Here is a 22,660-nt window from a genome sequence, read left to right on the forward strand (position 1 = left end):
TATAGATATGGAATATATATAGATATGTAATATATATAGATATGGAACATATAGATATGGAATATATATAGACATGGAATATATAGATGTGGAATATATATAGATATGGAATATATAGATATGGAATATATATAGATATGGAATATAGATATATATGGAATATATATTTGGAATATAGATATATGGAATATATATATAATGGAATATATATATATGTATGGAATATATATATATAATGGAATGTTACTTGGCAATCAAAAAGAATGAAATTTTTCCATTTGCAACAACATGGATGGAACTAGAGTGTATTACGCTAAGTGAAATAAGTCAGTCAGAGAAAGATAAATATGTGATTTCACCCCTATGTGGAATTAAAGAAACAAGAGATGAACATAGGGGAAAGGAAGGAAAAATAAAATAAGATAAAAACAGGAAGACAAACCATATCTTAAATATAGAGAACAAATGGAGTTGCTGGAGGGGGGATGGGCTAAATGGGTGATGGGCATTATAGAGGGCACATGTTGGGATGAGCACTGGGTGTTGTATGTAAGCGATGAATCACTGAATTCTACTCCTGAAACCAAATACTATAGTATATGTTAACTACCTTGACTTTAAATAAAAAGATAAAGTATTGAAAAAAACACAAAACACAAAACAAAGAAAAACCCCAAACACAGATGGGATCTCTGCTCTACACATCATAAGAAATATGAAGTAAAGACAGTTCATCCCCTCCCAAGAACTGGAGTTGGAAAACTTCATGTTCTTCTCTCAGCCAGATCTAATGCATGAATGGTTTTTGTAGGAAATGGCTCTTGTATCCGTAGCATGATTGGACTCCTGGTGTAGAAGCACATATGTTGGAATGTGTCCAGGGAATATAATGGAAAATGATAAGTGGGCATCCTGATAGATTAAAAGCCCTGGGAATCAGTGATAAAAGTAGGCAGCACATCATAAATATAATGACATGGGGGCTATAGAGGGGCTGGGAGAGACCTAAGAATATCCAGAAGTGAAGGGTTCAATACACTTGCTCAAGAGCTGCTTGGGACAATGGAGTGCGGGCACATCTCTATTACCTGCCTATGCATGTTTTCCAAATCTTAATAATAATAATAATAATAATAATAATAATAATAATAATAAACAATACTAGACTGTACCAAGTACACTCGAGGTGGCAGATACACCCCAGGTTTTATATACACACTGACTCTAGACTCTACAACCCCGTAAACTATTAGTACTCTTTCACAAACCAAAGCAGGTCATTTCAGTTTTCAAGTCTGAGAGACAAAATTAAGATGATTGGGGGGGGGGGGGGCCAGTTCTGGCATTTTTTTGTGGTTCTGACATTCTTTGACCCTGCTCTTCTCTATCTCCTTGCCCTTTTTCTTCCAAAGTGTTAAAATCCGACTGGGAGTTTATCAACCCAGCGTCAAAAATAAGAAAGAGCAGATACGGAATTACTCACTGACTGTGCCCTCCCCTGAATTCAAAGCACAATCTCTGGAGAATGACCTGATGCTGATAAAATTGTCCAAGGCTGCTGCGCTCAACTCCCACGTGGGAACCATAGCCATATCTATGGAACCCTTAGCATTTAACGATTCCTGCTTTATCCCAACCTGGACTTGGAATGAATACAAAAACCGTAAGTGTTCGACTCTGTTCTTCATCCTGAGGAGGTTTCGGAGCTGGGGGAAAATGTGGAGGGATTTACGTGAAGGGAATGGCAGCTATGAGGTAATGTTCCTGACCCTCGTGATTACTGCCAGGACTTTATCCTGCCGAGAGATAAAATCCGAAGAGGCTGATACAGGGCAGCCAATCTGATACCAATGAGTGGAGCCACAGGAACTGTGGTATCTCTAGAACATTCAAGACCAGAGTCTGGGGAACTGAATTCAAATAATGGTTGGGGGGAGCCACAGGAACTGTGGTATCTCTAGAACATTCAAGACCAGAGTCTGGGGAACTGAATTCAAATAATGGTTGGGGGAACCAGGAGTCCTCACTCTAAAGACAGTATCAAGGTATCTTGTGGGAGGGTAGCTCACTGTCTTCTTGATGGCTGCTGACAGTCCAGCAAGCAACTCATCAAGCAGCAGTGGGAAAACAAAAACAGAGCATGTGGGGAGCTGGCAGAAGATACTCCCCATCCCCCGCCACAGACAACCACACCTATATCCATACGATTCACTCAGGTGGACCCGGAGAGGTGGGGGTGGCTGAGGGAGCTGCTCCTATACACAGAAGGCAACTCTTATACCTGCTGCTTCATCCAACAGTCCCCCCTTAGAAGTGGACACCAGGGCATGCACAGGGGATTTGATTATGACATACTGTTGGTGTTTCTCTGGCCCGACCTACCAATGGGAAAAACTGCCACAGCCTCTGGTTCAGGCACACATGTCTCCAGCCTCTCAGCTCTCATTGGCATGGGCAGAGGGGACCTGGTCTCTGCAGAAACATGTCTCACCACGGGCACTTGAAGAAGAGAGTTGCTTTCTTACACATCTGTTGACTGTCGGTGGCCTTTACTTCACGTGGCTGCTAGTAACCCATCGGGCTCTCTGTATTGTCAAAGGATGATGGGGGCACCACTCAGTATCTGAAATGAAATGATAAAGCTAAATTTATTGCTGATCACAGTGAGGAAGAACAATGCTGAGCAGACAAAGTCTCCCTGAGCAGAGCAGAGTACTGGGACTATATGCGGTTTGGGAGAAGTTTTTTGAACAGGGATTACAAGACTTTAAGAAGCTTAAGGGGGTTGATGTCTATAGATTAGAGACATGGTTGTTGTGTGAGATTGTTGTTCACTGCTTGGCACTTTGAGGCATGTTTATTGCAGGCGGTCTGAATGGCTGACTTTAAAAAGTGACACTGATTGATCAGCTTGATGAAACTGTGTTCACTGAGGCAAATGTCATGATATTAATCAAGTTTAAACCCTGGGCTGATAGCCACAGAACACTCCTATCTTTCCTGTAAAACAAAACAAAAACAAAAACAAATAAACAAAAAAAAAAAACAAATAAAAAGTGAGAACTTTGATATTCTCAGTATTTGGCAATTTCATTTTTAATTCAGAAGCAACATTCCTGGGAATCTAAATGAATATTTTTTTCTAAGCAAATTGAATTTTACAATTTTTATCCTTGACTTTACAAGCCTTATTCAAAGTAATCGAAAAATAATTTATTACATATCATTTGAAAATAAAATAAAATCATATGAAGGTTTTATCACATAGGTTCTTCATGTCAGAATCACAGTGACAAAATAATTCTGTAAGCTCTTTGGTGCAAGGCTTCAAATATTTGTTAGGAATTCATTATTTCAAGTACTTGGTTACTTTCACCTAGCTTATTCTATGCATTTCAATTCAATTCCCATAAAAACTTAAAACTGAACATAACTCCCCTCTTTCTTGTCTGACCCGACACTTTGTGTTTTAGGACACTAGGTTGGATACATTATGAGAAAAATTCTGCTCCATAAGTGACACTAGGCTTAGTTTGAGCAATCTCTAATCAGTTTTGTTGTTTCCTTCCTCCTTGTCACTCTCCACCAGAGATTAGAATTCTTTAATACTGTGGTCAGAATCCTTGCATCCTAAGGTTAACAGCCGAGTAACAATCACTATGAGGAAGATGAGCACCATGACTTCATACACTTACAAATAATCCACTTTTAAACAATCTATTTCATTAAAAAACAGCTTCAGACACATTCAAAATAGTTTTTCCCTTTATGATTAAATGTAAAAAATTCGATGCCAAAAATAAAGGTTTCTTAGGGACAATGGCTTTGTGTCTGACTGCTTTTATGTCATTTATAATCTTTTCATGGGTTTTGAAAGGTTTCTAAATTAGGCAAGTAGAGAGGGAACTACAGATCTGATTTCTGATGTGAGGGGGACATCATGTTCTGAATCTACTGATTTGACACAGATATTGAATGAGAAACCCTAAGAAGGATTTCTCAAAATAGGGGCCGATTACAAGACTATGTGTGATAAGCAGAGTGACTAGATGTTATTTGTCTTCCTTTTCCCCACAGTCAGCGACCCTGACATCCTGACTTGGATAAACCAATATTCTCTCCCCCTCAATGACTGCCAGAACATGGTGGGACAAATAATGGCAGCACGCATCATGTGTGTGGGACAACCTTTAAACATCTTATCTAGGACTAAGGTAACTTTCTTCAGACAGAAAGATAGCAAGGGGACTTTGAAGGTAGTTGAGGAAAATCACATGGCACTCATCCAAAAGGCCTGGAGTCCCTCTCCTCTCTCCCCCGAGATTTTGGGTTTGTCATTTTACAATGGGAAAGACTCTGGGTAGAATCATTTGTCCCTTCTCCTCTTTCTTCCATTCAGTTTGGGCTCGAGCTTGAACCAAGAGAGGTGAGATCTAGGTGGACGTGAAGAGAGGGTTGTTACCTTTCAAAAACAAATGAGTCCCGTCCTTTAGATGCCTCTGCAACTATAATATACCACCTCTTGGGATTTATTCTTGTTCCATGAGGACAAAGCAACATTGACCTCCTATTCCTTCTCTCTGGCAGGAAGTTTCAGCCGCCCCGGCCATCTGTGATGGCAGGTTGCATGGAATCTTGTCCTGGGCCAAAGGAAGTATCACCCTGGGAAGTGAAGGGTTCTTCACACAAGTTTATCACCATGCAAGATGGATCTTGAAAGTCATAAATAACCACTGAGGCTCTTCCATTCCCCCGTATTCAGTGCAACATCTTCATAATTTCTACACTGAATTCACAGCTCTTGATCTTTCTTGTTCTTGAACAGAGTTCAAACAGAAAACATTCATTAAACAAAAAAAAATGACACTAAGAACTCATGCTGTGATCACTGATCTCTTGATATATAAACTGTAAGCATGATGAGAAATGTAACAACCCCCCCAACCATTTGTTCATTCAATCAAAAATTATTGAGTTATCAGCAATTTAGTAGGCACCGCATATGAAAGGGATAAAAGAGTGACTCTCATCTCCATCAAGCAGCCGATTATTCCACCTGATGACTATTGTTACAATGGAGATAAGAAGTTTCATGAGAGCACAGAGAAAGCCATTCTGGGTGTCAGAGCCAGGGAAGGTTTCACCAAATAGACAACTTAGGGAAGACTTTTATAAAGCTGAGGGGATAGTTAAGTAGAAGTCAGAAAAGCACCAGAATGTGGCATGTTCTGGATAATATAGGTATATAAGTAATACTGGAGGGTAGAAAATAAATTGTAGAGGAGGAGACCAGGTGTGAAAAAAGATTCTTATGTAGAGGTGAGCAAGGGTTAGATAGTGAAAGGCTTGACCTCTTTGGGGAAGGAATTTAGATTTTTATCTTGTTGGAATCAGAGGGGGTGTCACTAAAACCTCCATGGTAGAGAGAGCATCATCAAATTTCTGAATTTGGACTAAAGAAGCAGAGTCTCTACAGTTTACATGTATTGACTGTGAGTAGAAAGAGAAAGGGAAGTGCCTGGAATAATGTCCAGGTTTCTGACTTGGGCAACTGGGTAGGTGGCGGTTCACAAAGATAACAGGAAGAGAATCAATGTTTTCATGTGTAAAGAATCAGGAGCACGGTCATGAGTAGGAGGGATGGTCCAAGTTATATTTGAGATCCCTGAAGGACATGGAGATGATCATTTCTAGCAGACAGCTGGAGACAAAGATCTGGATCTCAGATGTCTAAGCAAAAACAACAGGGAGTTGTGTGTTTATGGGTGGTAGCCGCAGACTTCAGCAGAGCTCTGTGCCCCTGGGAAGAGCTCTGACAGATGCTCAGCCCTCTTCTCACCCTGGCATATAGTGGGGAGAGGTATAGCATCCTAGACCTATTGACCAAGACACTTAAAAATAGAGAATTGAGAGGATTCCAAGTGACCCAAAAGTAGGGTCTAGAGTGAGAGGCCATGGTGTTACACAGAGGGGAGAGGCAGTGCGATATGAGGTCATCTGCTAAAAAAGGTAATAGGAAGAGGAACAGAGAGGGTCGGTGAGATGAGAGAGAGAATAACGCCACCAAAGGAAAAGGCTGCAGAGAGAGGAGTACGGCGTTCCATCCCACGAGAGAGGTGGCAAATCCATACATCTGTAGAGATGGCAGAGGAAGGTTGGTTCTATGCTTTTCATCCCTCACCAAGGTAAAAAAGTGAAAAAAAAAAGGCAATAAAAGCTGGGTCGCAAGTAAGACCATAGATTATCCTGACACATAAACAAAAATCAAATTCTCAAATTTGGATACTGAGGCCATTTAATTAAACGATGCTTCTTTTCCTTGTAATCCTTGGTCATTCAAACTGCAAGCCCTTCTGTTTGCCTGTCTTCTCCAGTAGCCTCATTCCTAGTTTCTCACTGCTTCCCATCTCTGAGTCACTGCCCAACACCCCCTGTCCCTTTTATTGAATCACATTTATACTGTTCCAGAGTTTTTAATAAAACGCTCATCTGAGTATTTAAGTAACTCTTAAATTATGTCTTCAACACATACTGGCAATCCTGCATTTCCCATGTCACTGTCTGTACAATTCTCCATAATGGCCACCTCAAGCATTTGCCTCTCTGCTCCTGTCTTCAGTGCTTCATCTTCATTGGGTGACCTCTGGCATGGGAGTACAGGGAGGTTGAAGCCATCAGCGATAACTTCACTCAACCTCCCACCTTCTACCCTGCAAATGTACTTAGTGCTTTTCTTCCTCGTTCTTTTCCATCCTTCCTGGAAGTGAGACCCTATTATCTACAGCTTCTATGTCCACCTGTGATATGGATCACATCTCCCCTGACTTCCTCATGGGTGTGCTGTATTGATTATCTCTACTTCTTTATATTTTTCCATTTCCCCTATCTATTGACTTCTTTCTGTCACCATGGAAGCAAGATAAAGCCTATTCCATCCAAAATATGGAGGCTAAGGATGGGCTCCCTTGATCTGCTCTCTGGTTGCCTCCTGGGTCTTCTTTGCAGGCAGTGCCTACTTGACAATTCTTGAAGGGCCCATTCTGTGGGATTCTTCTGGGTCTCTCTCCACACTCTTCTGTACATGCTCTTCTCTTTTGAGTCCTCGTCTATATCTCCAGAGACTTTTCCCCCATCTCTTCATTTGCTTAACTTCTACTCATCCTTTAAGCACCAAACATCTCTTCCTCAAGGAAGTCTTCTTCTAACCTTTACATTAGGGTCCCTGCTATGTGTTTTTCTACATCCCTTTCTTTCCCCCATTGGGACATCCATGGTGGCAAATCTTGTTATATCCGTCTCCCCTATGGGTCTTCATCATCTGTGAGGGCAAGATTCCCATTTCCCTTACCACTAAATCAATAATATCTAATAAAGTGCCAGCACACCGTATACTTTGTATTGGTTTTCCACTGCTGCATAAAAACATTGCCACAAACTGAACAGCTTAAGACAACATGTATTTTCTCACAGTTTCTGCAAATCAAGAGTCCAAGTATGACTTAGCTGGGTCCTCTCCTCAGGGTCTAGTAAGGCTCTGAAGTAAGAATTTGATTTCTAAGCTTTCTCAAGTTGTTGGTAGAATTCATTTTCTTCTGGTTGTGTGACACAGGATCCTCACCTTTTGTGGGCTGTCGGCTGAAAGCTGCCCTCAGGTCCTTGAGGCAATCCTTTGTGCAGAGAGGGCATCCGTACATAGTTCTTTGACACTTAATCTTCCTCAGTGTGGCTGCTTACATCCCCAAGCCAGTGGGAAAAATCTCTCTTGTGCATGCTAGTCAGGTAGATGTGTGTGTACACACACACACACACACACACACACATACACATACACACACATACAATGTTAGTGTTATGTATTAACATAATTATCAGAATGACATCCCAGAATTTTTGCCATATTCTATTAGTTGGAAGCAATTCACACATCCCACATCTAAGAAGAGGATATTAGGGATTATGCAAGGCATGAACAGTGGGCTTAAAGTCTGTCCAAAATATTCAATAGAATTTCATCAAGTAATAAATTTATTGGATCCTTATCTCCCACACAATCAAGACTTACACAAGTCTTATATATGCAGGGCTTATACACTAAGGCTTTCCGTTATAGAATTCCTGCTTGTCTCTCGACCTAGTTCTTAACACTTTCACTGTAATACAAAGCTGCTTTTCCTCAAACACACCACATTGTTACATATATTCACGCTTTAACAGAAGGCTTTCCCTCTTTTTGAACTACTTTTTCTCTCCTTTTTATGCGAGACAAGTTCCTTCCCTCCTCTAAGACCCAGGTAGAGTGTGAATTTTTGGATACTCCTTCTTTATAACAATGGAGGCTGAAGAAGTAAGTATCTAACTTGTGTTCTAAGGCAATACCTAAACCTCCATTAAGAAACAAAACAAGGGGCGCCTGGGTGGCGCAGTCGGTTAAGCGTCCGACTTCAGCCAGGTCACGATCTCGCGGTCCGGGAGTTCGAGCCCCGCGTCGGGCTCTGGGCTGATGGCTCAGAGCCTGGAGCCTGTTTCCGATTCTGTGTCTCCCTCTCTCTCTGCCCCTCCCCCGTTCATGCTCTGTCTCTCTCTGTCCCAAAAATAAATAAACGTTGAAAAAAAAAAAAAACAAGAAAAAAAAGAAACAAAACAAAAGAGCATAGGAAAAAAAGGAAAGAGAGCAAGGGAAACCAAGAAACAGACTCTTTAACTCTAGAGAACAAACTGATGATTACCAGAGGGGAGGTGGGCAGGGGGATGGGTGAAATAGATGATTGGGATTAAGGAGGCCACTTGTGATGAGCGCCAGGTGTATGGAAGTGTTGGATCACTACATTGAACACCTGGAACTAATATTACACTGTATGTTAACTAAGTGGAATTTAAGTAAAAATTTAAAACTCTCCTACATGTTATTACGAAGATTGTTAAACATGCAACAAAGCTGAAAGAATTTCACAGTGTATACCTGTATACCCATTACCTGGATTCTACCACTGAGCAATCTATTAACATCTGGCATTGGTGTGGTATATTTGTTACAGCTGATGAACCAATATTGACACATTATTAGTAACTAAAGTCCATGGTTTATATTAGGGCTTGCTCTTATGTTATATAGTACTAGGGCTTTGGACAAACCCATAATGGCATGTATCCACAATTAGAGTATCATATAGAATAATTTCACTGGCCTGAAAATGCCCTGTGCTCTACCTGTTCATCCTTGCCCCCTTCTCCTCAAATTATGACAACCACTTATCTTTTTACTGTCTCTATAGATGGACTTTTTCAAAATATATAATAATTTTACACTGGCTTCTATCACTTAATAATAAGCATTTAAGGATTCCCCATGTATTTTATCACTCGATAACTCATTTTTTAAAAATCACCAAATAATATTCCAGAGAGGACGTACCACACTTTGCTTACCCATTTACTTATTTAAGGACATCGTGGTTGGTTCCAAGGTTTGGCAAGTGTGACTACAGCTGCTCTAATTATTCATGTGTAAGATTTTGTGGACATAAGTTTTCATTCAGGTAATCCCGAAGAGTGTGATGGCTGGATCATGTGGTAAGATTATGTTGAGCTTTGTGCAAAACCACCAAACTGTCTCCCAAAGTGGCTGTACATTTTCTATTCCACCAGCAATAAATAAACATTCTTGTTGTTTCACATCTTTGCCAACATTTGGTGTTCTGTTTTAAACTGTAGCCATTCTCTAAGGCGCGTAGTTGTTGCTTTAGTTCGTAATTCCCTAATGTATGTTGAGAATCTTTCCATATGCTATTTGCCATCTGTGTATCTTCTTTGTTAATATGGACTGAACTGTGTCCTCCAAAAATTCATCTATTGAAGCCCTAAACCCCAACATGACTGTATTTGGAGGTAGGTCCCATGAGAAGGTGGCTATCTACAAGCCAGGAATGAATTTTCTGGCACTTTGATCATGGACTTCCAGCCTCCAGAACTGTGGGAAAATACATGTCTGTTTATTAAGCCACCCAGTCTGTGGTGTTTTATCATGGCGGTCTGAGCAGACTAATGCATTTGGTAAGGTATCTGTTCAGATATTTGGCCCACTTTTTTATTGAGCGGTCTGTTTTCTTGTTGAGTTTAGAATTTCCTTACGTACTTTGGATACAAATCATTTAACAGATCATGTGTTTTGCGAATATTTCCACGTAGATCGTGGTACAGGTAGAGCTTGAGCTCTGAATACTTTATTTTGTAATTGCCTGTCTATGTACCCATTACTCCCACCAGTGTATAAGCTCTTTGCAGGCAGAGCAGTGTTTACACATTTAAGCAGCCTCTACAGTGAGCACAGAGCCTTGCACAAGTCAGACACCTAATATAAATTATTGACTGGCTGGGGGAGTAAATGAGCGGATGGACAGTGACATGAAAGAAAAGGCTGATCTCAAGGAGGAGTTCAGTGTCAGGCAGAGGGGTCAGGCCAGCACCAGAGGGCTGGGTTATGGCCACTGGAGACAAATGTCTGTGTCATACAACCAGGGGTTAGCATCACACAGATGGGAGGAGTCACTGTCCTGAGTATAGTTTGGAGAGGGCCATGATTGCAGAGTCTCACAAAGGCCAGAGCACAGAGGAGGGGGCTGTGGAAACACTGTGAGCCCTGACATCTCTCAGATTAGGTATGTTTTCCCCTGAAAAGGAAAACAAAAATGCTACATTTCAGATCCATTCTCTACTGTGTCAGGGACCAAGACACCTGATCTCAGTTCTTATCTTTCTGATACCTGACACCATCCTGACTGGTGGCCACCTCTTCTGGAATTGAATCCTGCCACCGGCAGAATTCAGATGATATATTTGGATGATACACCCCTTCTTGCTGTATCTTCCTTAGCCCTTTTCTGTCCCTCTTCTCCATCCTTTCCAGAGACTCTGGGCTGAAACTCATCCTTTGAAAAGGCTTTTGACATCAATATGAAGTTTATCCTCTTCTGGGCTCTCTTGAACCTGACTGGTGAGTATCTTCCACATTCTTCTCTTTATTTGCCAAAAAGAAATCTGGGAGGAATCACGAAAGATAGATAAAGACAGAAGGCGCTGCTCCAGGCTACAAGTGAAGAACGGATTCTCCCTCCCTCAGCACCACGACCATCCCCACCAGCTTTCCAACTGTGCCACTGCCCATCTGCCTCATCTCAGCTGATTGCTTGTATGCTTTTGGGGGAGACATGGACATTGACACCCCGATACCAGACCTGCTCCCAAGGAATACTGGCCCAACCCTGGGCCTGTCTAGAACAGGACCAATGTGCGCATGAGGGAATGAGAAGCAGAGGCAGGGGTTGAAAGCAGAGGTCCAACTAATGGACATAGCAGAGCATTAGAGGGTATTTGGTCTTGTCCTGGCAGGTTCCAGTTATTCAGACAAAAACCTTGGAGGTATGCATAAAAGCTCTTTCTCTCACACCCCGCATCCAATCTATTTGGAAAAATTTCGTTGGCTCTATCTTCTAAATATATCCTAAATCCAATCACATCTCATCACCTCCACTGCCCACGATGGCCAAGCCACCATCCCCTGCCTGGATTATCACATTATTCCCCAACAGACCTCTCTGCTTTCTACTCCTACACTTCCCACTTTTCCATAAGGAAATGACTATCACTGCCTTACACAAAACCCGGATGTGGCTTAACATTCCTTCAGAAGAAAGTCCACATCCTAATGATAGTCTATAAAACCCTACGTCACCATTGCAGTCTCTGTGCTTTCCTGCTCTTTTCCCCCTCCCCTTCCATGCCAGCCACATCAGCCTCTGTGACGCTCCTTGAATGAGCCTTGGGACACTTGCTCCAGCTGTTTCCTCCACCTGGAACCCCAATGACCCAGATATCTGATGATCTAACTCCCTCATCTTCATTTCATTGGTCATGACTCATGCTGTCCACAGGTCTACCGACCCTGACTGCTATGTAGTATTGCAGAAGGCCCCACCACATGCATGCACATCTCAGTACTACCTTTCCCTCTTTCCCTGTTGTACTATTTTTTCCGCAGCACCAATCACCATCTAACACGCTGTATCATTCACTTGTGTATTGTGTTTACTGTCATTGAATGTCTCCCCTCATCAGAACGTACGAGAGCAGGGATATTTATCTGCTTTGTTCCCCATGTTGCTCCAGCACCTAAAACAGAGCCTGGCGCCTACTAGGTGCTCAGTACTTACTTGCTGAATGAATAAATTATCTCCCCCTCCGCAGATTCTGTTAGCAGTTGGTCCATGTTTTAAATGGCACTTGTACTGTTTTGCCTTTCATTGTTGTAGGGAAAGGGATGAGATAGATAAAAGCATTCTCAAAAAAGGTAAAAACATAAAGTTCTCTAGGAGTTGATTTAACATATGTTCGCTGAATTGTAGAAAGTATTTAGAAAACTTGTATTTTAATTTGAAAAATATTTATTGACAACAAAAGGGAAAATACCCGTATCTTTTGAAAATTGATATGTTTGTATCCTTTTCTTCACGTTTTTAGAACAAAGTAAGCCAGTTTACAAATTCAGCTTACAGACAAAGGTATTAGAAGGGTAGGGGGAACATAAGCGTATTAAGTAATTTTCCTTTGTTTTTCCCAGAGATCCCTGCAAAACTCTCAGAACTTCCTATGTTTCTCTCTCCAGTTGCCCTGGCTTTTGAGCCAGATTACCTAACTGACATCACTCCTCCATACCTGGTCTACTTGAAATCTGATTACTTGCCCTGTGCTGGAGTTCTGGTTCACCCCTTATGGGTGATCACAGCTGCACACTGCAACTTACCGTAAGTAGTAAGCCCCCAACACCACTTTATGCTTTGGGTTTTCAGGTTGGGCACAGACCCAGATCCCTGCCTGGTGCCACTGCTCAATTAAGTGGACTTAGGGAGGTCTTCTGGGGACGTCCAGTGGTAGAGAAAAAGGTCTGTGGGAAGGGGCCAATAAAGGCCCAAAAGGATGGATAAATAATCTCTGTCAAGTCTTCTCTCAAACAACTACACTGTTCCAGAAAGCTTCAGGTTATACTGGGGATTACAAATCCATCAAACTATGATGAGAAAGATATACAAGTAGTTGGCTATGAGAAGATGATTCATCATCCACACTTCTCAGTCACTTCTATTGAATACGACCTGATGTTAATCAAGCTGAGAGAATACATTGAACTCAATGACTATGTGAAACTGGTCAGCCTGCCTGAGGAACCTGCCCCTGAAGAAGCCATGTGCATGGTGTCCACGTGGGCCTACAACCTATGTGATGCCTGTGAGTGACCTCAAGATAATACTGTTCTCTCAGAGTAGGAGAAGCCTCTGTTCCCTCTCTATTCTTGGCTTCTGCAACTCTTCCCAGTGAGGCTTCCTTCTGACCTCTTAATTCATTTTTTCATCTTTTCCCTTTCCCTGTACCTTAGTGAGGGAGTCCTTTGAGCTTCCTTTCCCACTGTCTCCTGCTGCCATCTATGCTTCCAGACATGATAGAAATGGTGTTAGTGGAAAGAAGACATTTGTATCCTAGTCTTAATTTGCTGTGTGACAGGTGGTCACTTTGCCTTTGGGGCATCAGTTTTGTGACCTCTAAAATGTGGCACAAACTGTAGCAGATGTTTTCAAACTATTTCAGGCAATACAGAAACTTAAAGCCTTGATATATCATGAAATAATATTAATGTATTCAACGTAAGATAAATATGCAAACTGTGCCAAACCAGGCAGGGCTTCTGTATGCAAGACTGATGCAAGACTAGCTCATGAGTAAGTTTATTTATGTATTTAATATTCATCATGTGATATACACACTATAGTATGGAAAGGAGATTGACGTTGGCCAAGCTTGTCAGCTTATACCCATCCATCGACCCCAATCCTCCTTTTACAGAAGTCAAGAGGCAGCTGTACACGTATTCTAACAATGCTGCCATGGCTCCAACCTTTTTAAACTGCTCTTTGGTAAATACCTTCAGACCGTGAGGTACATTTACTTGAATATTCCAAAAAAAAAAAAAAAGTAAAAATTCGTTTTCCCCTAGCTTTATTGAGGTATAATTGAACATTAAACATTGTATGATTTAAGGCGCATAGCATCATATTTCAATATACATATACAATATGAAATGATGGTCCCATCACCTCACGTACTTACTTTACGTAAGTGTGTGGGGTGAGGATACTTAAGATCTACTCTCTCAGAAAGTTTTAAGTACACAGTACAATGTTATTAACTATAGCTACCAGGCTGCACATTAAATCTCTAGCACTTCTTTGTGTAATAGCTAAAAGTTTGTACCCTTTGATCAACATACCCCTATATCTTCCACCCACCAGCCTCTGGCAACCGCCATTCTATTCTCTGTTTCTGTGAGCTTGGCTTCTTTTAGATTCCATGTAGAAGTGAGATTATACAGTACTTGTCTTTCTGTGTCTGGCTTATTTCACTTAGCATTATGTCCTCTACACAGGTAGAAATTCTTTGACCTCTGAGATTCATTCCATTTGAGTTTTGAAAATAGGCAAATGTCCCTCTGATGCGCAGTATGTTTGACTCATCCGGCTTATGCTACTTGGTCAAGAAGAGATATGACATAACCAAAAAAATGCAATACATTTTGATCTGGCTTATGAAATAATTTTTTTAGCAGATACTGACTTTTTCTGATCTGACAAATGAAAAACTAGGCTCTCTAAATTCCTTCAAACTCTAAAAAGAAGAGATGTTGTTTAAGGGTACATACTTGCAGCCAGTAGTTAAAGAAGTTCTGGAGACCCAAGACATAGCATATCGAATATAGACAGCAATATCATGATATGATCAAACTTGCTAAGAGACTAGATCTTAATTATTCCACCACAAAAAAGAAATGATTATGTGACATGATAGAGGTGCTAACTATGATGGCAATCTTATTACAATATATAGATGTATCAGGGCGCCTGAGTGGCTCAGCCGGTTAAGCGTTCGACTCTTTGGCTCAGGTCATGATCTCGCAGTTAGTGAGTTCAAACCCCACATCAGTCTCCACACTGACAGCGCAGAGCCTGCTTGCAATTCTCTCTCTCTTCTTCTCTCCCTGCCTCTCCCCTGCTCTCTCTTGCTCTCTCTCAAAATAAATAAACTTAAAAAAAACCCACAATACATAAATGTATCAAATCAACACATTATACACCTTAAATTTACACATTGTTACAAGTCAAATATATTTCAATAAAAAAATTTTAAAAAGGAGTCAGTGATGAATTTCAACTAAAAGATAAATAAACATAAAAGCTCAAAAAATAAAATAAATCAGAATTCCATATCAAAGGATATTCTTGAAACGTTTAAAGTTCTAGAAAATTTTAAAGTGATTTATTTCATTTCATTGCAGAAATGTCTCATATCTACATGTCACTTCCAAGAATTTAATCTCTTATAAAGAGATCGACACTTGTATAGTGAGAAATTGTTAATCTGATCATTTCCTGCTGTCCAAGTAGCCACATTTTGATTTCTTTCAGTGTTTGATCTCTTTTCCTTTCTGTCAGAAGGAATATGTTGAAAAAGAGGGCAAGGAAAAAAAGGTTTGTTATCTACTGACTCTTACAGAAGCTCTGTGTCTTTCTGTCCTCTAGCCAAGGATCCTGACTCACTGCAGAATGTGAACATCTCCATAATCTCCAGGCGTGAGTGCCACAATGCCTATAAAACCTACAAGATCCAGGAAGGTATGCTGTGCTTAGGCATTGTGCCAGGAAGGAGGCTGTCCTGCAAGGTAGTATGTTCTTAATGTCTTAGTTTTCCCATATTATTTCTTTTGTGTTTTTGCCAGAAAGATAAGATAACCTAGTTTCCTTTTTTTTTTTTTTTCCTGGCAGGAAGTCACAGCTGCCCCAGCAGTCTGCAATGGGGTCCTTCAAGGAATATTGGCTTTTGCAGATGGATGTGTTTTGAGAGCTGATGTTGGCATCTATACCAAAATCTTTAACTACATGTCCTGGATTAGAAACACAATCAAAAACAACTGAGCTCCCATGGCAGGAATTCTGGATCATGTGGCACAGCCTGTCCCTGTGTCCAGCCTCACAATTAAACCTTGAGTAGATGCCCTGGATTGCATCAGGCATGCCTGTCTCACTTCTGCCCAACGGAGTGAGTGATTTGTACATCCCTAGACTGTGACCTTACATGATAACCCTTTGTCTTCTCCATTCGATAAAGATGGCAAACTCATTACCCCTTAGGCAGTTGAAGTTTTATCAAGTGGGGATTGTGTTCTAACAAAGGGATCATTGACCTATTGAAAAAAGGCCAGTCCACCATTTGGGGTGATAAATCCTTACTACTTGCACTGAATTAATGTGCACTTTTGTCAAATTGCACATGCCAAAAGGAAGAAGGAAATATGACAAAGAGAGAGCTGATTAGACATACAGGTGAGGGAAAAGGCTCCTAAGAAGGAGACTATAGGAGGTATTGCACTCTGTTTCTCCTTGCCCACATGACTCTCTACACCAGGCGTAGATCATGGTCATTCATTTTGCAGAATTCTGGATAGAGGCTGGAGTCATGGGAGGTTAATACAAAAGTGAACCGAGGCATATGACACAGCAGGTGTAACAGGGAATTGGGGCCAGATTTTGCCATATATGCTTGCCCCTTCTATTATGCCTGCTGCTGCAGGGACTCCATTCTATATAACTGTTACTCTTTCATTTTTCTTCCTTACTCCCTGTGTTTTCATCTCACCCCTGCAGCGCCAGTTACCACCTGAGAGTTTTAATGAATAGTTACTTAAGATCAAAAGCACATAAACAAAAATGAATTTTAGAGGGTACTGCCTGTGGCCACCACAGGTAGGCTATGGGAAACTTACAGTCTAGCTAGAGGACAAGAGAACTCCTCTCAGGAAGCAAAGTGCCAGCAGGAAATTTGGTCCTCTCTAGGGTTCGAAAACCTTGAACTGAGTAAACCCCAGCTTGCAGTGTTGAAAAGCAACACTTTGTGTATGGGTTATTAAGGCAATTGTGAGAACTTACCTTCAGATATGGTATTACTGACATTTTAGCTATGGAAAAACAGATGGTTTTTGCAAGAGAGCACCTTACCCTCTGGAGATGTTTCCCACCTTAAAATGGTACTATGATTTCAGTAGTTTATTCTGTTATCTTATAAGGCTACTTGATTCTAGGTGATAATGCATACATCACGGTCACTGCATTCCATGGGCATCAGCCTACTGTCTCACCATTGTCACTGTACAGTGGCTTCCTTGGTTGGAAAATACATTCTGGGGCTCCTGGGTGACTCAGTTGGTTAAGCACCCAACTCCTGATTTTGGCTCAGGTCATGATCTCACATTTCATGAGATCAAGCCCCACAATGGGCTCTGCGCTGACAGCATGGAGCCAGCTTGGGATTCTCTCTCTCTCCCTCTCTTTTTGCCCCTTCCCCATTCATTCTCTCTCCCTCCCTCCCTCTCTCTCTCTCTCTCTCAAAATAAATAAACAGTCTTAAAAAAGGAAAATACATTCCTTTTTTTGTAGGATACGTAAGGCATTCAGTTAATTCAAGGATGATGGTGCTGGGAAGGTGGCAAGGAAAAGAAAGATCAAATACAGACTATGTCATTTTCAGTAAGGACAATAGCTACTCCCTCCACGATGAAAGGGGCTGCCAGGGGACCTGGGGTACAGCACTGCATCAGAACTACATCAGGGCTGAGATTGGTCACTGACGCTGGCACACTGAATCTGCAGCAGTAGTGGTAGGCAGGTGCATAAGCTCCATTTGGCCCCATCACTTTTTTATGGAGCCACTAAAAAGCACTCGGGAGAATGAAGAAGGACTTCAGAACAGACCTGCTTATCTATACGATTCTTAAATTCCTCAAAAGTGAGAGCATTTTGGTGAGAATTCTCATGGGACACAATATTCTCCTGCTCCAAACTGACCCTGAAAAATCCCACTACATTATTTTTCCCCAGACAGCTAATCCCCATTCCGTCCATCCCCCTCCTTCTGAGTGTCTGTCAGGGCAGACCACTAGCCACTCTCAAGAAATTCACATATACCCTACCCCAGGTAAGAAAACTAGATATGCTGATTGAACTTCTGTCTCCTGAGAAGAATCCCATTCTCCTCTTTCCCTCTGAGGGGCTTTATTATCACATTAATAGGTGTGCAATCAGTATCAACCTGTCAACCAGTAAAGTCTTTCCATCCTCAGTGAACGGTTTAGGAATAAATCTATTTGAGGTCATAATGTGGCTTAAGGAAAGATTTCCCAGGGCAATTGCTAGTGCAATTTATTTGGATTCTCAGGGCCTAATTTACTCTGGCCCATTTCACTAGAAGTTGGGGATGGAATGTTGTGGAGCATATATCCAAATCAATAACAGTTACCCTCCTAGAGCAAGTTTCATGGCCAACTGGTGATCTAGAGTCAGGCATTTAGTCTCCACTAGACCCCAGTGGCAAACCAGGAGCTATTTCCCAAAAAAAGAAAAAGGAGCATGAATTTGCTACCATGTTTTGGGATCTCTATTTTGATTTTCTTATTAGGTTTTGACATGAGCTTCATTCAGTACACTAAAGATACTTCCAGCACCATTGAATCAACAGAGTTTACAACTAACAAACAGCCAGTTGTACTTCAACCTGTGCTGGCTGCAAAGTCTTCTCTGACTTACTCTCTTCCTAAACTAGCAACTTTATAAATCTCTCATTACATGGTTCAGAGCATGATATCCTAATGAGATGGATGTTGCTTATAAAAGTTAGAGATCTTCAGAGACCATTCTTCACAGTAGGGAGCACAAATATAAAACATGTTCAGTTCAGCAGAGCAATCCAACATATACCTGCCTGTAGTAGCAGGTGGCTGTATTTTACTGGTTGCATCACCTGCCCACTATCACATATCTGCCTTTCCAAGACACCCAGGAAACTTGCTACTCCCTGTTATCTCATCCTACCAACATGGTATCGTCAATACAATAGATCAGCCTGGTACCCTTTGAGATTGTCAAGTTCCTTAAAGACTATATTCAGTTTCAGGGGCAGAGCAATGGTGACTGCTTGAGCATGGAGGTAAAAAAATACTGTTGTCCCTGACAAATGAAAATGAATTAATTCTGAGCTTCTCAATGCAATGTACAAAAATACATTTTCCAGATGGATAGTTGCATACTGAGTGTGAAGGACTGAATTTATTTGCTCTAGTAAGGAGGCTACATATGGAACAGCAACTATAATTGGTGTTACCATGCGATAATCAAACACTATCGTTCCCCACCACTCTTATGACATGGCCAACTGAAGAACTGAATGAGATTAAAATACAAATTATCACCCAGCATATTTCAAGTCTGTGTTGGTAGTACTGACCTCAACAATGTGCTGATGTTTTAGATTTACTAAGGGAAAGTCCCACCAACTTTCTCTTAGCCCCTTCTATGATAAAAGCCCTCACTTCACAGACCCAAGAGATATTGTAGAGATTCTACCAGTTGTAAAAAACAAATGCACCCTTTCCATTCTCACCAATGCACATAGGAAATATGGAAATAAATTCTAGATGGTTTCAGAGCCCCATTGAATTACTCCAGGGATGACTTAGGTTAAAAAAAATCCATTTATCCCTCAATTTTCAAAAGCCCCACACTGATCAGAGGACAGAACTGATTATAAGTCTTCCCTACCACCACAAACACCACAAATTAGTATCAATTCAGAACCCAGAATCTCAAAAAATTTAGCTATGTTCTTGTCCCTAGAGCACAAGTTACCAACTAAATAGATCCAGGTCACCTTTGTATGGGCTAAAAGGGAGACTCTCAATGTTAGAACACGGTCCATCCTCTAGGGTACCAGGTGGGCACTGAACCAGTTTCTGTCACTAACAGGTTTGTGACCTAGGGAGGATCCCATCACATTTTAGGATGTTGACTCCCATTGGTCCACTATTACCAAATCTGTCAGGTGGTTTTTGTTTGTTTGTTTGTTTGTTTGTTTGTTTTGTGTGATATAAATCAAATAAGAACTTGAACTTCCTATCAGTTTCATTCCTGGGGATCCCATTTTTATGGAGAACCCTTGAAAGAATCCTCTTAAGGGCTCCAAAACATCACCACATTGTTTGTTTCCATTTAAGAGTAAGAGAAGCAGATGAATTTAATAACTTAACACTTATCTGTTTTCCTAAACAGTTAGACTAAAATCTAACAGGCCCTTTAGTGGGAGACAAATGCCACTGAAAGGGGAGAACATCCGGCATCTATAAGGTTATTTGTTTATTTATTTGCACTTTATGTTTTTAGTAGAAAATATGGTAGAGTCCGCCACTAGTAGAAGATCCTGAATGGTGGGATACATCTTTCTAATTTTAAGTTGCAGCCTTGGGAATCCCTTGTTGCCATGTGTCTAAGCCATATTTTCTATCAGCTCTGTAAGTAACCTTGCCAGAAGTTTCCCTTCCCATCTGCCTTACCCCTTTGTCTCCCTCCATTTGTTCAGAAGTTATGTGGAGAAAATGGAGCAGGGGGAGGGTATTTATCAGTTTCCTCAAATCATAATAACATGTTAGGATTTTGGAGAGTATGCTGCTCCATTGAGTAAGGGGATATCCCCTGTAACCACTGTTCTCAAGGCTGAAAAGCTATGATCCCCAAAGCTAAATGTGAGTGAGTAGGCCAGGATCTCACAAAAACAAGGTGAAGATAAGGCTAGAGCCTATGCTTGTGCACAGAAATTAATGTTAGCTACTGTACTGATGAGACTTTCAAGACTTCTTACAATTTGCAAGTCTTCATTTGTGTGTTTGTTTCAAGGACAGGAGGATTTCAGAAACCATAAAATGAGCTCTGTTCCACAGGGAATCAGGGTGGAAAAAAGCTTTGATTTGAAGTCATTGTCTATAACAATTGGAGTAGAATCAAGTTGCCCATTGGAAGCTAAAGATGGGGGTTGAGAAGCCAGTCCAGGGGCTGACACTGCCAAGGAACCCCAAGGTCATTGCTCCCAGGTCTGTTGAAAAGTCAGCAGTACTAGGTACCTTCATTATCTTACTTTGGGGTGTCTGGCAGCTACTTTGACTAAAATCAAACCAGTGCTCCTTGTTGCTCTATGATTTGTTGTTGTTGTTGTTGGTGGTGGTGGTGGTGGTGGTGGTTTGTTTTTAAGAGATTATTAAATGTTAGTAAATCACATGTAGGATTTGCTTCAACTATAAAATATGCATTCAAACTTGCTTTTGGCTGGCTCTCTATAGCCCATATCCCTACCTTGAGCCGTTCAATTGGCATACCTATAATCTCTAGAACCCCATCTACAACAGCAGCCCAAGACATGGGGCCAATGCTATCCTTGGTTAAGAGAAGTTTAACTCATCACCAAGCCAAACTTGTCATTACCCTTTTCTACCGAATAGCCCAAATCTAGTAACTGGGACTCTGTTCTGTTCCTGCAGTGAAGCACCCCCACCCTACCTTTTAATCCCAGTTCCATTAATGCTGTCTTTGTCTTGACAACCTTGTCTCATTCCCCAGCTCCTATAAGCCTGGGGCTCTGCCTTACTCTTCCTAGATGTTGCTGGAAGCCCATATGAGGCCAGCTTCTTGCTGTCACAACTTCCTGCTGCTGCCTACCTGCCATATAGTTGGTTCTCCTGGCTGCTGCCCCCTCGACTGGCCACCTGCCCGACTTCCCTTCGGCCTTCAATATGCTTTGCTGTCTGGATTCTGTCAGTTTAGCTGGCTCCCTGCTGTGACTGCTATCCCTCCACTCTTTGATTTCCAACATCTCCCCCTCCAATGTAAGTTTATCTCATTTCTAGATGCCCAAAAGTATGATCCCAGGCTTAGTGTGCCTGAAAGAGCATGGATTTGGGATCCAATTTGGTATTTAATCCCAACTTCAACAGCTACTAACTCTGTGTCCTTAGGCAAGGAATTAAGTAATTTAACCTGTCTTGTTTGAATATATCTATAAAATGGGACCAGTAGTACATAAGATAACTTATGTAAGGCATGGAGCATAATATTTAGCACACAGTAGGCCCTCAATAAGTGATAATCCCATTTTTAAATCTTTGCCAAGGGATGACTGGTAATCTGTCATCATTTCTTTTTTCTTTTATAATTTTTAAGGTTTTTTTAAAAATTTATTTTGAGAGAGAGAGAGAGAAAGAGAGAGCATGGGAGGGGCAGAGAGCAAGGGAGAGAGAGAATCCCAAGCAGGCTCTGCATTGTCAGCGTGGAGTCCAATGAGGGACTCGGACTCATGAACTGTGAGATCATGACCTGAGCCAGCATCAAGCCAAATTTATTGAGGCTTAACTGGCTGAACCATCCAGGTCTCCTTGTCACCATTTCTTTACATCTGTGTTTGTCTTTCTTCAACTTGGATGGAAACTATTTTCATGTCCACACACACAGACAAAATAAATAAATAAGTAAATCAGGTTATATCAGAGAGCCAGAGAACATTCTGATAGAATTTACCAATATATGTTCCCTTTCCTCAGGTGTCAGGCACCTGTCTTTCCCAGCCTGTATGGAAGAGGCTCTTAGGCATAAAATATAAAAAGGAAGTTTTACAACATTATTGTATTTATTTGGGTAGAGGTCAAAAACTATAACTGCAAGACAAGTACATTGTAATATCATTTAGTTAG

The 22,660-nt window shown here is 41.2% G+C and overlaps 2 protein-coding genes across 2 annotated transcripts in view; both read left to right on the forward strand.

Moving 5' to 3' along the window:
* Positions 1-4,877, forward strand: part of LOC121028200 (probable inactive serine protease 58) — a 10,365-nt gene extending 5,488 nt beyond the window's left edge. The window contains exons 3-5 of the mRNA XM_040471743.1: positions 1,413-1,663; positions 4,078-4,214; positions 4,588-4,877. Of these exons, the coding sequence (XP_040327677.1) occupies positions 1,413-1,663; positions 4,078-4,214; positions 4,588-4,737 (538 nt within the window). The 3' untranslated portion in view covers positions 4,738-4,877. The remainder of the gene's footprint in view (positions 1-1,412; positions 1,664-4,077; positions 4,215-4,587) is intronic.
* Positions 4,878-10,571: 5,694 nt separating this feature from the next.
* LOC121028201 (serine protease 58-like) lies at positions 10,572-16,215 on the forward strand. The gene is made up of 6 exons (XM_040471744.1): positions 10,572-10,655; positions 10,904-10,990; positions 12,659-12,797; positions 13,022-13,278; positions 15,621-15,760; positions 15,864-16,215. Exons 2-6 carry the CDS (start codon positions 10,951-10,953, stop codon positions 16,011-16,013), a joined length of 726 nt encoding a protein of 241 aa, XP_040327678.1. The 5' UTR covers positions 10,572-10,655; positions 10,904-10,950; the 3' UTR covers positions 16,014-16,215.
* Positions 16,216-22,660: the final 6,445 nt, after the last annotated feature.

This window comes from Herpailurus yagouaroundi, unplaced genomic scaffold (genome assembly GCF_014898765.1).
Source record: "Herpailurus yagouaroundi ecotype Mexico unplaced genomic scaffold, PumYag 100, whole genome shotgun sequence".
Taxonomy (NCBI): Eukaryota; Metazoa; Chordata; class Mammalia; order Carnivora; family Felidae; genus Herpailurus; species Herpailurus yagouaroundi.

Coding starts and splice junctions, on each gene's coding strand:
- LOC121028201 (XM_040471744.1), top strand. CDS start 10,951: ATGAAGTTTATCCTCTTCTGGGCTCTCTTGAACCTGACTG. Junction 12,798..13,021: donor GCTGCACACTGCAACTTACC/GTAAGTAGTAAG, acceptor ACACTGTTCCAG/AAAGCTTCAGGTTATACTGG. Junction 15,761..15,863: donor GAAGGAGGCTGTCCTGCAAG/GTAGTATGTTCT, acceptor TTTTCCTGGCAG/GAAGTCACAGCTGCCCCAGC.